Genomic DNA, 17,795 nt, shown 5'->3' on the forward strand with positions numbered 1-17,795 from the left:
CTTCCCTGTAGGTGAGGCACCATGCTGTTATAACTGAAAAAAAAGTATTGGATTTTATCCAAATCTATGCAGCATATCCTATATACTTCTCAAAATACTTGTGTAAACCATGCCTTCAAGAGTATTAAGTCCTGGAGGACAGGTGGTTTTATGTGACAGTTTAACATGTTAGTTACCTGATGGCCCGAGGTGACGTTTTAAACGGAACATTCCTGTTGTACTGGGCATCCGACACATAGGCAGCTGCCAGCAGGAGGTCCTGGTCCCCAAAAAGTAAGGGAGGATGACAATCAGAGTAAGAAAGGACACTTCGCTTTTTCCTTTTAGTTATGTGTGTCAAGTGTAAAAGGAAACTCCCCTTCACCTCTCCCCAAACCTCACCTTCCCCAGAGGTAACTGACATGAACAGCGTAGTATTTACACCTGGGTTGTCCTCCTGGGCACAGAGGACCCTACAGCAGGGCTGAGCCACAGGCATTTTCCAAGTTCTGGAATTCAAATACAGGCTCTCAGAGGAGGAAAAGAAAAGAAGCACTGAATAGAACCTGTACTTGTACTTAAGTGGTATACTTATGCATACACATCTATGGTTACGTACACACACATATAAAAATACATTTACAGTCAAGCACCACATAATGTTTCAGTCGATGATGGACTGCATACACGACTGGGGCCCCGTGAGATTATAATGGAGCTGAAAATTCCTATCGCCTACTGACATCATGACATCATGTGATGCCCTAACATCACAGAACAACAAAATACTCACCGGTTTGCGGTGTAAACAAACCTGTGCTGTCACTTGTATAAAAGCCTAGCACATACAATTATGTACAGTACATAATACTTGATACTGGTAATAAATGACTATGTAACTACAGGCTTATGTATTTACTACACTATATGTTTTATTATTTTAGAGCGTACTCCTTTTACTTATATATAAAAAAAAGAAGTTAACTGAAAAACAGCCTCATGCAGGTCCTTCAGGAGATGTTCCAGAAAAAGGCATTGTTGTCATAGGAGACGACAGCTCCATCAGTGTTATTGCCCCTGAGGGGCTTCCAGTGGGACCAGAAGTGGAGCTGTCTTCCCCCTCCACATCTGATATTAATGATCCTGACCCTGGGTAGGCCTAGGCTAATGCGTGTATTTGTGTCTTAGTTTTTAACAAGAGGTTTAAAAAGTTAAAAAAAATAAGTTTAAAAATAGAAAAAATGTATAGAGTAAGGCCATAAAGAAAGATAATTTTTTGTACAGCTGTACAATGTGTTTGTGTTTTAAACTGTTAATTGCAAAAGAGTTAAAAAGTTTAAAAAAGTCAAAAGTTTATAAAGTAAACAAGTTATAGTAAGCTAAGTTTCATTTATTATTGAAAAAGGACACTTTTGAAAAATAAATTTAGTGTAGCCTAAGTATACAGTGTTTCTAAAGTCTACAGTAGTGTACAGGAATGTCCTAGGGCTTCACATTCACTCCCCACTCACTCACTGACTCACCCAGAGCAACTGTGTGTCCTGCAAGCTCCATTCATGGTAAGTGCCTTAGATAGGGGTACCAGTTTTTATCTTTTATACTATATTTTCACTGTACCTTTTCCATGTTTAGATACACAAATCCTTACCATTATGTTACAGTTGCCTACAGTGTTCAGCACAGTAACATGCTATACAGGTTTGTAGCTTGGGACCAATAGTCTGTACCTTATAGCCTAAATGTGTGGTAGGCTATGCCATCTAGATTTGTGTGAGTACACCCTGTGATTATCACACAATGACACAATTGCCTAATAATGCATTTCTTAGAGGATATCCCTGTTGTTACACAATGCATGACTGTATATACACATATATACATAAATACATAACACAAAATTATATGCTAATACATCACAAAAATTCCTTTTATACTTACAAGTTTTGACACAGGTGTGGATCAACTGCAACTCTCAAATGTAATGGGAAGGAACGAAAAATGGTACATTTACTTTGGAAAACAGTTTGGTAGTTTCTTAAAAAGTTAAAAAAAGTATGATCCAGCCATTCTCCTCCTAAGTGTTTACCCAAAGGAGAGACAGCATATGTCCACACAAAGACTTGTACAACCAACCCAAGAATGTGGCTTGTGTTAGACACCCTGTTCCAAAACTACACTTGTACACAGATGTCCATCACAACTTAACAGGCAAAAAGTATAAATCACCAAAATGTCCACAAGACAGGCAAGTGTATAAACAAAATGTAATATATTTACACAATGGAATACTACTCAGCAATAAAAAGGAATGAACACCTCATAGATGCAACACAATGGATGAATCTCAAACATAATTATGCTGAGTGAAGGAAGCCAACCCTCTCCCCCAAAAGAATGAGCACTGTATGATTGCATCTATTTAAAATCCTAGAAAGTGCAACTAACCTACAGAAACCAGATCAGTGGTTGTGGGGGGACAGGGAGAGGAAGGGATGGAGAGAGGGATAGATTATAAATAGGTAAAAAAAAGAAGCTTTTAGGCATGATGTATATATTCATTGTCCTGATGGTGGTGTTACCAAGACAAGTGTATTCACATACCCAAATTCATCAAACTGTATACTTCAAACAAATGTAGTGCAATGCATACCTATTATAGTTCAATAAAGCTGTTTAAAATGCCTGAAAATAAAGATGAATGCTTGGATGAAAAATTGATGTGGAACAATAATCTCATAGACAATTAACTGCTGTAAGAACCTATCACTTTTTGAGTCACATGCATTCCTCAGGGCTGGTATGGCAATTCTTAATGGCAGGTCATTAAAACCTAAGAAGCACCATATAAATGTGCTTAATGCTTATTATGAATTTTTCTTCTACATACTTATAAAATATTTTAGTTGAAAAGTTATTAATAGCAACTATTTCTTCACTGGTCATCTTTAACATTAAGGAACAGTATAGTTTCCCAGGATATGCTTAGAGATCCATTTTGGGTAGAAAATGCCTAATATCAACAGGAGCTGTTTGGGTTTTTTTGGGTGAACACACACCAAGTTTAAGAAGGTTCCATTAAGCCTCAAAATGATCATCCTGTGACAGCAAGGAATTCTGATACTAGGGCCTTTTTAAAAAGTATTTAAAGCAAAATCTTTTAAGGCCATTGTTGTTTCCTATTTAAAAAGATGATGCTACTAACATTTTTACAGTCCCAGTGAAATGGTTTGTCCACAAGAATAAGGAGTTTGACACTCACAGATTTGAGGTGCCTCTTCCATGAGATGTCACTCAGACTCCAGACATTGAATGATACAAACACCATTTCCCCTTCTCTAATTCCCCCCTCAACCGAACTCCTCCCCGGTATGTTAAAATCTGCTGATATTTTCATAATAGCTAGTTCACACTAACGTTTCAAAGCTTTCCCATTCTCAACAGGTATTGCATTTCTGATCTCTGTCTTATTTTAAAATCTCATCTGCTCTAGCCTCTGGTCCTACTTGTTTTCCCTCCCTCCCATTTGTGTGCCACTGACACGGAAAATGTTGGGCGCCGGGACGTGGCCGCTTGCCGCCTCCCCATCGCTCCGCATCTCTACCATTGCCTGTATCTACTATGAAAATGGCAAAGACTAAATAGCAGAGGTTCTCCCAGATGCTGCAAACCTCAAAACTGCAGCCCCTACTATGGGAGGCACTGGTGACAGTGGGGATTGTGGTTCTCAACTCCTACAGCATATGACAATCATCTCAGGAGCTTTTAAAGACCCCACCATGCCCAGGTTACACCCAGACCAAGTGCCTCAGAATCTCTGGCAGGTGAGACCCAGGATTAATCTCTTAAAGTTTGCAAGTGGTTTGAACATGCAGTCAAGATTGACAACCACTGGTTTAAATGTGGCCATTTTCCTACGGCTTCTCATGTTTTCTATTTTCACTGTGCTATGACAATAATGGACTTCACTTTCTCCTCTTCTCATAGCTCTACATTTCTCTTCCTCTACCCAAGACTTAAAATGTATTTAAGACTTTTGAGTTTTCTCTCCTCTTCCCCAACCCCAACTTTGTAAGCCTTCATTCTGGGGAAGACGAATCCCTTTGAATCCCCCAGAGGGAGAAAAGAGTATGGGAGGGAGGGAAAGATTGATCCCAGAAGCTCTCAGTAGAGAGCACGGAAGTTCCTTCTCCAAGTACCCACCAAACACCTTCTTCAGTCTTAACTGCCATAGGAATAAACCACTGCAAACCCCAAATACCTTCAATTCAATTGACAAGAACGTAGGCAAAACTCAAAGCTGATCATAGAATGTTCTTGAAAATATAGCCAATATGTCTTATTTATATAGATAGGAAAATTAACATAATTAACCATAATTTAAGGTAAAGAGAAGTTCCCACAAATTTGAAGTTAAATTCTTCCCCATCTCCATTTTTCTTTCCCATTCCAATACTCCTTCCATCACCACAAACACTACCCAGTCCCTCCCTTATCTGAGGGGGTACTTTCCAAGACCCTCAGTGGATACCTGAACTGGAGGATAGTAACGAACCCGATAACACTGGTTTTTCGATCTGATAACCCAAACGGCTACTAATTTACTAATGGTGGATGATGGGAGGGTGGGGAGTTGTGTCCACAACACAGATATGAGGGACAAAGGGAGGTTCAGGACAGAGCAGGATGTCTGTAGATTTCATCACGCTACTCAGAACAGTGCACAATTTATAATACATGAATTGTTTATTTCTAGAATTTTCCATGGAATATGTTTGGACTATGGTTGATCTTGGGTAACTGAAACTACAAAGAGCAAAACCACAGATAAAGGAGACTTACCATACCCTCTGTCTGTCTCCCTCTGCCTCCCTCTGTCTTCCCAAAGGTTCCTTCTGCACGCTGACAGAATGGAGTCAATCACTGCTTTCCCCATGCCCCCCCACGCAAAAGCATCCAGTGACTTCTCTTTACCTAGAATGACTCTCCTTTCCTAGACAATCAAGTGCAAAACCCCTGGCTTAGCATTTAGTGGCTGCACAATATTCCCTCTACTCCTCTCTCCATCTTTATCTCCCCCACTTCCCCTACAAGAACACTCTTCTCTGGCCAAAACTGGTGGACTCATTGTCTGCTGTCCTACTGTGGGCCTTGCCTCCACACCTGATTTCATGCTCACTAAAATTAGGAGCATCCTTCCCACTTTCCTTCATTGGAGGCCCACCTCAAATTCACTGACTCCATGAAGACCAGCAATCCCAGAAGCCTCTATTACCATACGAAAAGACTGCCTGGAAAAGCTGGGGTGTACATTGTGGGCATTCCATGCAAAGAAACAGTTGCTAAGGATAAGACAGGGCACAGCAATTGAGGTGGCAATGAGGTGTTTCTATAAATACCTCATGTCGCTCTATGGAGAAAGCTGCAAATCAACAACCAACAGGCCAAGTGCTGTCTAAAGATGTGTTTTGTTTGGCCCAGAGAATGCTTTCTGCATGCTGGCTACCCATTCAAATATTTTAAAAACTGGAGCTTACACAAAAATTTGAACTTCTGGCTTCTCTTTAAAATATCATAACATCTGGTAATGTTGGGATGTATTTTAGAAAGTTTTTGCTATCCACCCTGATTCTTAGTCACCTGAATAAACACATATTATTTTCCCAAATTCTGTGGGTCAGCAGGGCAGTCCCGGTCTGGGCCAAAGTAGCTGATCTCTATGGTCATTGTGGTCTTGGACAGCCTCACTCACGAGTCTTGGCAATGTGCATCCCGCCGCAGGCTAGCCAGGGCTGTCCCACAAGGTGGTGATCAGGGGGTTCCTGAGAACATCAGGAGAGCACGCACCAGGGCTCAGTTGCTTTCACACCTCTGCTGGTGTCACATCTGCTAAAGTCCCATGGCCAAGTCCACATTCAAGGGCTGGAGACGCAGACTCCACCTTTTGAGGAGCTGCAAAGGCACACTGCGGAGATGGCATGTATTTAGCGATAGGAAGATTTTTGGCTATCTTTGCAATCTATGATAGCCCACTGGCCACAGTCAGCTGGAGGTAGGTAGCTGTGGTCTTCTTTGGGAAGGGGACATGCCCTCCAGGTAATCTCAAGGCCCACTCCACTCCTTCACTGAATCATTCCTGCCTAGCCCACTGGCTTTATGTTGTTCTTCAGACCACCTGAGTTAACCAATCTTCTCCCAAGCCCTCCTGGTTACTGCCACGTGCCCCCTGCAAAGAACTGCTCTGCAAATCACTCTAAGGTAACACCAGGGGACCAAGAGCCCAAAGTAGGGTAATCCAAGATCTGCAAGAACAGGTTTAAGAATAAGAACATTTTTTTAAAAGCCCATAAAGTATCAAGAGGTGACCATATAGAACTGACACAAAGAAATGACATAGGACATTATGCTCTCAGCCCTGGCTGTACTTTTGAATCACTGAGTAGCCTTAAAGTTACTATTGCCTAAGCTCAGGGGCAGGGATTGACCAGACACCTTCCTCAAAGCCCCCCAGCTAATTCTAACCAGTGGTAAGACTGGGAATCATTAGCAATGGGTTATCTCTATTTCAAAGCTGAAAGTGTTGGTAAATTCACCAAAGAAGTAGATTGTCATCTTAGAAGCTGCCAAAAACAAAACTCCACGCAAAAACTAGTCCTTGAAACTACTTAAAAGGAGAGAGTGTTATGCATTTCAGGTGACCAGGCAGTTTCTAGCTGTGACCCCCAAACTAATTTTTAAATAAGGTTAACCCAGTCATTTTGGCCACTCCAAGCAAAAAACAGTCTTAAAAAACTACGTGAAAGGAGAGTGTTAATGCATTTCAGGTGACTTAGGCAGTTTCTAGTTACATGACCCAAAAGTAACTTTTAAATAAGGTTAACCCAGTCATACTGGGCACAGAAAGCCCCGGGTCAGACCTGGAGAAGGAAGAAGATCTAGATGCTGTCTCTGGGTTAACACTCAATCAACGCTGTTATCTCAGACAGTGGAGCAAGGTCTGGCTTGGGTCTGAGCTGGGGACCAAGAAACCTTCCCCTCCTCCTCCTCCTTTACCTGCTCCTTTCAGGGGTGAGGGGCGTGGTAGTATCTACCTGTGGGAAGTGACCACGCCCCTTCGGGAGACCAGCAGGCCAGAGAGGGAGGCCAATGCATCGGGAGAGCTTTTAAACCCCACACAGAAGCCTGCCCTGTGGGCCCTCTGGAGCCGGAGCCCACTGGGAAGCAGCAGGGCTGATACTAGCAGCCAGAACTGAAGGGGGCCAGTTCCAGCCCGAGAGAAAGACAGGACTAACACACTCTCCACCTGCCACACACTTGCACAACCCGAAGGCAATGCAGCACGCAGGAATCCACCCCGGCAGGCCTGGAGACAGGCTGTCATTGCGGTGTGCCAGGCAATGTGCCTGTGCCTGACCGACATTGTCACCCATGGTCTTCACGACTCTTCCGAGGTGACTGTGATGTATCATCTCCACCTTACAGAGGCAGAAACCAGAGGCTCTTCGAGATGAGGGCCCGTCAGCCTGTAATTCACGGCTCGGATTTTCTGAATCAGAGTGGGGGCTCCTGTCACTGGAGTCTTGCCTCCGTCTCCACTCTCTGAGCTCTCGTCCAGCGCAAGGCAACAGCCCAAGCAGGGCCGCTCGGAAGCTCCAAGTCTTCCAAAGAAGACGGGGAGCGACTGTGAAACCCATCTGCTCTGTCCTGCAGGCATCAGCATTCCCGGGCCACATCCTGCAGCCTTCTTGCCGGGCGTTTCCCTGCAGTGGGACCCTCAGTTGTTTTCCTGCCGCCCTAGAGCGCAGTGCGGGGCGCACGGGTCGCCAGGACAGGTGGGGGCTGCCCCTCAGTGGCAGGGACTCGGTCCGCAACACTAAGCCTGGGCTCCCATCCGAGGGTGGGAGCTTCTCCTCCGGCGTCACGGGCTTGACAGCTCCCCAAATGACTCCAGCGCGGGAGCTGCGCTCCGGCTGGCGGTGCGCCTCGCCACGGAGCAGCCCGAGAGCCCGCTCCCAGCGCAGACAACGGAGGGAGGCCCCAGTGCAGAGGGGTCCTCGCCCCGCTTTCCCCCATGGGACCCTCATTCCCGACAGCCGGCGCCGGCTTTCAGGGGGTTCACTTTCTCCCGGGGAGCCCCGCAGGCGTCCGACGCTGGGTGGGCAACCTCGGGGCAGGAGGCGCTGGCGTCGGGGCGCCCTCGGAGCGCCGCCCGCGTCCCGTCCTTACCTCCTGGGCTGTCGGCTCCTCTGGGGGCTGCTGGCGCGGGCGGCGCTCCCCAGCGGCTTGGCCAGTCCTGGGCATCGCGGAGCGAGGATGGCTAGCGTCGGGCTGCAGCGGCGGACTCTACCCTTCTCGGGCCGAGGGAGGCCTGGCCTCTGCGCGTGACCGCGGCGGGTCGCCCCAGGGCGTCCCCGAGGACGCAGGACAGGCGGCGCCCAGCGCTGCGGGCCCCGGCTCCTGCTCCTCCCCGGGCGCCCGCAGGGCTGGGAGCGGGGAAGTGGATCTGCGGGGCGGGGAGCGGGACGCGCTGGGGGTGCAGGGGGAAGAGCTCGCCGGCGGTGGCGTGGGTTAGAGGCCACCCTGGCAAATGGCACCAGCTATGTGCCCTGGACGTGAGACTGTGCCTAACTTTCTGGTCAGCGGACTGGGAAGAACACTTTCGTCCCAGGCGTGTTTGGAGAATTAAATGAGCTAATGAACGTGCAGTGTCTGCCCCTGGCCCAGTAAATGTTAGTTCCTTCCCGTCCCTCAAAAGAGCGTGGACCCCTGAGGGGGCTCCTTGGGGCAGATACTTCCATAAGATAGGGGGGCGTGGGCCCTCCCCTCTTCCCATGGGACGCCCCCAATTCCAGCCTGACCGGAACTCAGGGTTGCCAGAACCACTAAATTTTCAAGAGAAAGTGGAAATCTGGCTTTTGAAGAAACTGTTCCTGATTTTTTTTGTTTTGTTTTTGGAGGCAGAGTCTTGCTTTCTGTTGGCTGGACTAGAGTGCTGTGCTGTCAGCCTAGCTCACAGCAACCTCAGATTCCTGGGCTCAAATGATCCTCCTGCCTCAGCCTCCTAAGTGTCTGGAACTACAGGCATGCGCCACTACGCCTGGCTAATTTTTTCTATTTTTTAAGTTGTCTGGCTAATTTCTTTCTATTTTTAGTAGAAACCTGGTTTTGCTGTTGTTAAAGTTGGTTTTGAACTCCTGACCGCAAGCAGTCCTCCAGCCTTGGCCTCCCAGAGTGCTAGGATTATAGGCATGAGCCACCACACCGGATCCTGATTTTTTTTAATGTTGGTCATTTAATGTTGGCCTGATTTTTAAAATGATGGTAAATCCTTGCGAGCCAACTACCAGGTGAGTCCTGGGCTCCTGCACCAACCAACTTTACCCACCACTCCCAGAGGAGAGAGAGGCCTGGAGGGGCTGTGACTGGCAGTGTCAGCTGACAGGAGGCATGGTGTCCTTTTGGGCGGTTCAAGACTTGGGGCTAGTACGGATGGCTGGCAAGTTCTGAGGCAGACAGAATTACAGCCCCCCCAGAGGATTCCACACCCTAATCCCTGGGAGTGTGAATCTGTATATATATATAACATTTTACCTGGCAAAAGAGACTTTGCAGATGTAATTCACGTTTCTAATCAGGTGGCCTTAACATGAGGAGGTTATCCTGGATTATCTAGGTTGGCCCTTAAAAGCTGAAGAGGAAGGCAGAGGGGAGGGGAGGGGAGGGGAGGGGAGGGGAGGGGAGGGGAGGGGAGGGGAGGGGAGGGAGATTGAAGCCCACGAAGGATGCAGTGTACCTGGATGGGATGCTGCTGCCTTGAAGATTTAGGGAACTGCAAGAACTAAATTCTGCTGATGTCCTGAAAGCTTGACAGTGCCTCTAGAAAGGGACACAGTCCTCCTGCTGACACTCTTATTTCAGCCTTGTGAGGCCCTGAGAATCCAGCCACGCTTTGCTGGATTTCTGACATACAGACTGCGAGGTATCGCCTAAATTCGTGGTGATTTGTTATGCAGCATAGAAGACTAATACAGGACACTGGCCCGAATTTCAACACCAGAACGGTGTTCTAGCCGGGAGGTTGACCTGCAGTGAGAACTGCACTCGGCCACAGTTCCTCGCCGGGCGAGCCAGACACCGCATTTCCACCCCCTCCCCTGATGGGTCCCACTCAATTCTGGCATCATGTCCTCTTCGAGCCTTCCTCCCCTTCTCCAGGCCAATGGGTGCTTCCTCTCTGTGGCTGCCACAGTCTCCGTGGAAACAACCTCATGGTGCTTCAGTTACTCTCTGTGCTTATGTTGTCCCGCCCCACCAGGCCACAGCACCTATTGGAGGAAGGGGACAGGGAACCTTCGGCTTTGAGTCCTCAGCTCCTAGCGCAGAGCAGGCATAGGGTAGCTGAAACAGTAAAGCAAAATTCATACCGGTCCCTGTTTATTATGTGGATTGCCATAAAAATCTCTGCATGCTCTTGAGAAAGGACAAATATTTCATCTTAAGTGGTGACTTATGGCAGAGCTGTTTTATGGCTCTTCTTTTTTTTTTGTACAATGTAAATGTGTTCATTATAAAGAGTGGAAGCAACTAATCAAAGATAACCACTGTTAACACATTTTGATAAACAGCCTTCTCCACAGCTCTCTTTACCTGCACACCCTTAAACATGCATGCATGCAGCTCTGTGGAAACGTGATTATATCCCACATTGCAGACACTGTGACCTCTGACCTGCTACCCACCCTGTTTCCCACCCACCCACCCTAGGAGCCCAGACTTTGGTCAAACATTTATCCTGTTTTTCTCTAGAGGAAGATCCTGCTTGGTCTAGGCCAATCCACACGGGGCATTTCCTGACAATGGTTATCTGTCTAAAGGAAGTACATGACTTATGTTGGCTCAGCCTGACGAAAAAGAAGCCATGAGCTTATGGGGAGGGGTTTCCTTCTCTCTTTTCCCTCCCCTTCTCCTACGAATGTAAATTTTAAAAGCTGATATTCCTATCAGCTCCTGCAAACATTTTGCAGCCACCTCAAGCTAAGATGACACTGTGGATGGCAGAGCAGAGAGGTGCCAACAGCCATGTCTCTCATAGCCTCATAGAGAGACTGTCTTTTGCTATCTCCTTCCCTGGAACCATTTGGACTGACCTTTGGACTTAGAACTCTGTGAGCTCAGGAGACAGAAGGAGGCAATCTGTATGGCCAATAGGAAAATATCTGCAAAATATTTAATATCAAACATGGGTGGGAGGTAGTACCCTGCAAAGAGTTTGATTTCTTTGTGTGTGTGTGTGTGTGTGTGTGTGTGTGTGTGTGTGTGTAAAATTTTTAAAGGGTGCATATAATTATATTTTCTGATAAATGTGTAAAATATCTTCCTGGAAAGATCTATAAGTAAGCTGTAAAGATGTGCTCACCTTTGAGCACACCACAGGAGGTAGAGGCATGAAGGGAGAGGGACTCTTTCCTCTTATTTTGTACCTGTCTATAAGGTGTCATTCTTATTTAATAACTATATGCCTTTTTATACTTGATCATAGTTTGAGAGCTTGTTCTACTGCAGCTGGGAACATGCATCTTGGGTGACTCAAAGTTTCTGCCACCCTGTGAAGGTCCACAAATCACTGCAAACGCTCCACAAATATTAAGCACTTTCAGTATTGATTTTGGGGTTATGAATAAATTTTAGCAAGCAGGTGAAGTTGCACATACGAATCTGGGACAATGAGGATCAGGTGTATTTCACAAACCCAGCTCGTTCCTAAGGTAGCTAGGGTGAGCTGGGTCCAAGTAGGCTGTTCCTGAACTAGCCAGGGTCACTCCAATGTGATGTCCAAAGACAAAAGCACTCCATTTTGCACTTTTATGCAACAGTGAGAGGTTAACACAAGTTTCTCTTCTTACCCAAAAGTCTTTCACCATGGTGTGTTTTGTTTCCTGCCCAAGCACAGGGAGGTTTTTGAATAGCCTGGTTATGTTGCTGCCATCTGGGGGTCACTGCTGCTTTATGTTGTCTGCATTTCATTCATAGCAGCCAGCTCAATGCATGTCTCTCAGCTTTACTCTTTCCCAACCATTTATGTGTAGATCAGTCTCTTGGATATGTCTTAGGTGCTCAGAAAAAATGTGCCAGGTTATCAGACACTTACCTCTAAATTGTACAGCTCAACTTGATATGAAATAATATGAAATGCAGGAGAAAGATCAGGTCTTTGGGGTTAGAGGTGGTCGGATGAAATGCTTTAGGCCCTAGCAGGAAAAAGATGTGACACTCCAATTAGGAGGGTTTCATAAAAGGACTACTTATTATACAAAGGGATAGGGGAGATGTAGCAGCTCTAGTACAATCTATAGGGCCAGCAAGCAGAGCTAGCACCACCCTCAGCCCCCTTACTGGGCCAAAAAGAAGTGGAAGAAGCAGCTCCAAGAAGGAAGAGGAGAAGGAGGAGAAAGAGAAGGAAGAGGAGGATGAGAAACTATGGAGAGATGTTGCCTTCAGAGAGGTCCAGCGCAAAAGGAAAAGGTGGGGTCCAAAAAACAGGCAAAAAGTGACATTAAAGGTATCAAAGGGGCTTCCAGCCTGAGGTCGCCATTGTGAGTCACACCAGAGAGCCCTGGTGGAATGAGGCAGGTTATATGTTTGGTTTAGGATGGTGGGACAAAGTGGTTTGAATGTGACGATGCCAATCCCCCTGCATGGGGACATGATATGGAGCTGGCAGGTTTGTGAATAATGTGGCTCCCAGTGTTGGACACATTTGTCAGCCTTTTGTCCTTCTGAGTTTTTGCTAAAATCATCAGAATGCTCCTGCCTTCAAACTTGTCTCATTTTCTGCATGATCAAAATATGTGTGTGTGTATGTGCATATTAATATTATACGACTGCTGTTTGGGAAACGAGAGAAGACAGTGACTCAGAAGTGGAAAGTGGGGAATGAGGAACGTACTGAGCTCATGGTCAACATCCAGTGGCTGACAACCCTCCCACCCAGCCCCAGACACACAGTCCAGAGGCCTCAGAGCTCTCACCACTGGGGACCTGAAGTCATTTCTGCAGACAGGACAATACATCTCACCTACACTGTGTCTGACCATGTTCTCCACACTGTCCCCAACACTTTCCCCCCACACAATTTTCCTCAATGACCCCATACTAACCACACAATTTCCCCAGCATTGTCTTCTACATTGTCTCCACACTGCACCCAAAACTGTCCCTTCACTGCCCTGCATACAGTCGCCAACATAGTTTCTCACACTGTTTCCTACATTTTCTGCTTCAATGTTCTCTCAAACTGAAACCACAATTCTTTTCACACTGTATCCTATACTCTCCCCCACTATGTCCCCAATACAGTTCTCCACAAATGTCCCCTACACTGTCTCTGTTGAAGGTCAATCAACAGGACAACTTCTGTCACTCCCCATTTTTGAGTTCTCCCATCATTAACACATCTGCAGCTCCTCCCTCCCGACCCCTCCCCAGCTTGTGTTGATGTCTCAGGAGAGCAGTGGGTGTTCAGGGGGACTCAGACCCGTTGGGTAGCCATGGCGCATCCACGCCACATGACAGCTGACATGGTCTTTCCTGAGGTCTTCTCTGAGCACTACTTTCCCAAGAGAGCCAATGAAACATGCTCAAACCTCATGCAAAACTGTAGTGATGCTCATTGGGTGCTGGTCAGGTAGGGGGTAGGGGGGCAAACCCACAACTAATGGATGCGGAACACACCGTATGGGGAAAGGACTCGCTTGTACCCCTGGCTTGGGTGTGGCAAACGCATTACATGTAACCAAAATGTTTGTACTCCCATAATATCCTGCATTAAAAATATAAATTAAAAAATCCATGATTATTTTCTTTCAAAAAAAAACAAAAAAAACTCTTGAGCTTTTAGGAAACAGCTATTTTATATTTAAACAATTGGTGTTCTTAAAAAAACAGCTGGCTGGGCGTGGTTGATCACACCTGTAATCCTAGCACTCTGAGAGGCTGAGGCAGGAGGGTGGCTTGAGGTTAGGAGTCTGAGACCAGCTTGAGCAAGAGCATAATGCTGTCTCTACTGAAAAAAAAAAAAAAGAAAAAAAAATCAGAAAAAATTATTTGGGCAACGAAAAATACAAACAAAAAATTAGCCAGGTGTGGTGGCACCTGCCTGTAGTCCTAGCTACTCGGGAGTTTGATTTTGCTGTCAGCTAGGCTGACACCAGGGCACTCACTGTAGCCCAGGCAACAAAGTTAGACTGTCTCAAAAAAAAAAAGAAAAAAACCCAAAATAGCCAATGCCTATATATTCAAATTAATCTAATATCAACACAACACATATCTCTGATGCCGGGCACTTATGGAGAGGAGAAATGAGTTGCTGTGGTTTACCCCAATCCCAGCACTCTCTCAAGCTCCCAGTAATCTCTGGGGCAGCAATAATCTCTGCTTATGTGTGAATGTAAATTTTCCGAACGCATATAATGTGAGTTCTCTCGTGTTTCCTCATCATTCAGTGTAAAATTATCCAGCTAACTTCTCCCATCCAAGTACTAACCAGGCCTGACCCTGCTTAGCTTCTGAGACCAGACACGTTCAGGGTGGTGTGGCAGTAGACCCAGCTAACTTCTTCCTTTCTTCTCTCTTTCCCTACTGAGAATACTTCTTCCTTTGCAAAACTAATCTATAGATGTGTGGTCTTCATTCTTCTGATGGATTATTTCTACCACTTCTTTCCTCATTATTTAGCAATATCCTACCGCTGTAATTTTGATTTCTTCATCTCTTTGCTCCTTCCCCTCCAGCTAAAAACATGCCCAGAAATAAGAGCAAAATAATGCTTTCCCTTGACCCTGCCATGGTGGAACTGTTCTCCCAGGTTCTTCTTTTAGGCTTCTCTATAAGAAAGTTCATACCCTTGCTACTCTTGGAGGTCCAAGGACCAGCAGCATCATCGTCACTTGAGAATGCATTAGAAATGCAGAAATACCGACCTGCTGAATCACCATGTGCGTTTTTAACCAGGTCTCCAGGAGATTTCATAAAGTTTGAAAAGCACCGGTCTCTACTGAGTATACTTCCACATTCCCTTACCTGAACTTACCCTTTTGGAATCTAGCCTCAGCTTCCTCCCTATCACATCCTCCAAATTGAAATGACATTACAAATCATCAAGTTTCTAATGGACTTTTTAGCAGGCTGTAGCTTCCCAGATCTCTCAATAACTAACCCTACTCTCTTCTTTCCAGTTCCCTTATTTTGAAGTACACAATACTACTCAGTAAAGTAACATTGTGTTATATGACATTAAATGATATACATGTATGGCTGACCATGTGTGCTTCAGTTCCTCTATGGTAGATGAAACATAGCTTTACATGATCAGGGACCTCAATCCTTCGTGCCTTCCCAACAGTGAGGAACACAGGAAGAATGCGTAAATTTTGCTCTATGTCTCTGATACATTTTTGTACTGGACTCTCATGTTATATTCTTCCCACCTTTCTAATGCCTTGCCCTACCTTTTTGTTGTTGTTTGTTTTTTGCCTTTTAAAACATTTTTTTTTATTTTAGCATCTTACGGGGGTACAAGTGTTAAAGTTACATATATTGCCCATGCCCCCCTCCCCCCTCGAGTAAGAGCTTCAAGCATGTCCATCCCCCAAACGTTGCACCTCTTACTCATTGTGTTTGTATATACCCATCCCTTCCTCCCCCCTCCCACCCACCCAACACCCGATAAATGTTATTCCTATATGTCCACTTAGGTTGATCTGTTAATACCAATTTTCTGGTGAGTACATGTGGTGCTTGCTTTTCCATTCTTGAGATATTTCACTTAGTAGAATGGGTTCCAGATCTACCCAGGAATACACAAGAGGTGCTATATCACCATTGTTTCTTAAAGCTGAGTAGTACTCCATGGTATACATATACCACATTTTATTAATCCACTCATGAATTGATGGGCACTTGGGTTGTACTCTACCTTTATTAAGAAATTATTTTATTTGATCACCCTGTATTATATACATCTGCTCCTCTTCCCTTTATGTATTCCCTGTAGTCTCTGCCTTACCCATTATTCATTCCCTTTCTTGCTCTTTTCCTCAGGCCTCAAACTATCTTGAAATGGAACAAAAAATTCAGCACTCTCAGTTGTGTCTGTTGCTAATATCTAACAGAACATACAACCTATCACCATTTCACGTCTTTTTCCTTTTCTAGTTTGCATTCTGTAGGTGATTTTCTTTGGCTATGACAATACATCAGTGCACATGATTTTAAATAACTATTCTGTCAAATAACTTTTTCAAAAATATACAGTTGTTACCTTCTCCTTGTTCACTTACTGTAGTTTTTCTTTTTGATTGGCAGCCCCAGATGAATGGGCAAGATCCTTGGCTTTACGATTCTCTGAGAAAATCTGTTAAAATTAATATTAAAACTGAGTTTAAAATAAATGATAATAATAAGTTACATCAAGATTTCCTAATCACTGTCTTCAAAAATATATGAATTTTCTACTGTAAAAGCAATTATAAATAAAAGCATGTACTGAAAACCAAAACATTGAAATAGAGAACGTCATATATTCTCTCTAGATGAAGCTCACATTTCATCTGTATGTCACAATTGACTGTGTAAACCAAGCATGGATGTCAAGCATGGATGTCAAACCAAGCATGGATGTCAAACCAAGCATGGATGTTTATATTCTTTAAAAAATATACTAAATTATATGCACATATCAATGAGAAATTTAATTGAAAATACATAATTCTATTTTACATTCTGCACCCAAAATAAAAGAACATTTTGAAAAATGTATATTGGCTAGAATACTTATAGCAATACATATACTGCTATTTCTAATTCTAGACATAGTTTTAGTGGTAAACTAGATACTTAGCCTAATGGTAATGGCCAGGAGGATGGAGGTGGCACTAACCCTAGGTGTGTGGGTGGCAAATGGGAAGGTTTAGCAGCGAGACGTTTTCTTTGGCTCCCTACCACAGGCCTCCCCATCTTCCCAAGCAATCACACACCTGCTTCAGGATGTCGTGCAATGAAGGGCTCATCACATTTAGCCTGGAAGTGCCAGATTTTATCCCAGAAGGCACACGTGGCTGTGGCCAACAAAATCCCCTCCACGTAATCCATTTCAGGATGCTGATTTTGACTTTTTTCTCCAGGGCCATTGGGAAATGGCATTCTAAAATAAAACAAACAAAAAAATATCAAAATGAGGGCAAATATTTTATTTCAGTTGATGCAGGTGGTTTCAGTGGATATTTTCAGAAACAGCTGTGAAGGAATGTGGACGCTTGTTTGATTTGGGGAAGATTGTGGCTGCCAGGGGGCTAGAAAGGAAATGGCTCACTGGAGGGTGTGTTAGGGTTCTGATTTAACTTGTAGGGCTTCCAGTTGTAGGCAAGGATAAAATTTCCATTTTATCACATGGCCAAGCACAGTGAGAGATGTCGTGAGTGTGTTTATCCTTGGCACACTCTAAATGGCTCACCACGCAACCTGAGGACATATCTCGTTGTGCTGTGATGGACTTGGAATCTGTCTTTCTGTTACTGGATTGGTTGTGTGAGCTTAGGTATGTTTTTCTTTTCCTCCCGTCCTTGCCTGCCACCTCCCTCCCATCTGTCTTCCTCCCTCCTCCCATCCCCACTCCTCTACTTCCTTCTGCTCCCCTTCCTTCCTTCCTTCCTTCCTTCCTTCCTTCCTTCCTTCCTTCCTTCCTTCCTTCCTTCCTTCCTTCCTTCCTTCCTTCCTTCCTTCCTTCCTTCCTTCCTTCCTTCCTTCCTTTCTGTCTTTCTTTC

At 45.0% G+C, this 17,795-nt stretch overlaps 2 protein-coding genes across 2 annotated transcripts in view; one reads left to right on the plus strand and one right to left on the minus strand.

The window, feature by feature from the left end:
- Window positions 1–8,277, minus strand: part of LOC105859162 (two pore calcium channel protein 1-like) — a 31,563-nt gene extending 23,286 nt beyond the window's left edge. Inside the window, exons 1-2 of the mRNA XM_012742771.2 lie at window positions 8,203–8,277; window positions 177–259 (exon numbers count right to left, since the gene is read on the minus strand). Of these exons, the coding sequence (XP_012598225.2) occupies window positions 177–259; window positions 8,203–8,277 (158 nt within the window). The remainder of the gene's footprint in view (window positions 1–176; window positions 260–8,202) is intronic.
- Window positions 1–17,795, plus strand: part of MAL (mal, T cell differentiation protein (MAL blood group)) — a 279,087-nt gene that overhangs the window by 48,575 nt on the left and 212,717 nt on the right. The window lies entirely within an intron of this gene.

The sequence above is a fragment of the Microcebus murinus genome, chromosome 3, assembly GCF_040939455.1.
Source record: "Microcebus murinus isolate Inina chromosome 3, M.murinus_Inina_mat1.0, whole genome shotgun sequence".
NCBI lineage: Eukaryota > Metazoa > Chordata > Mammalia > Primates > Cheirogaleidae > Microcebus > Microcebus murinus.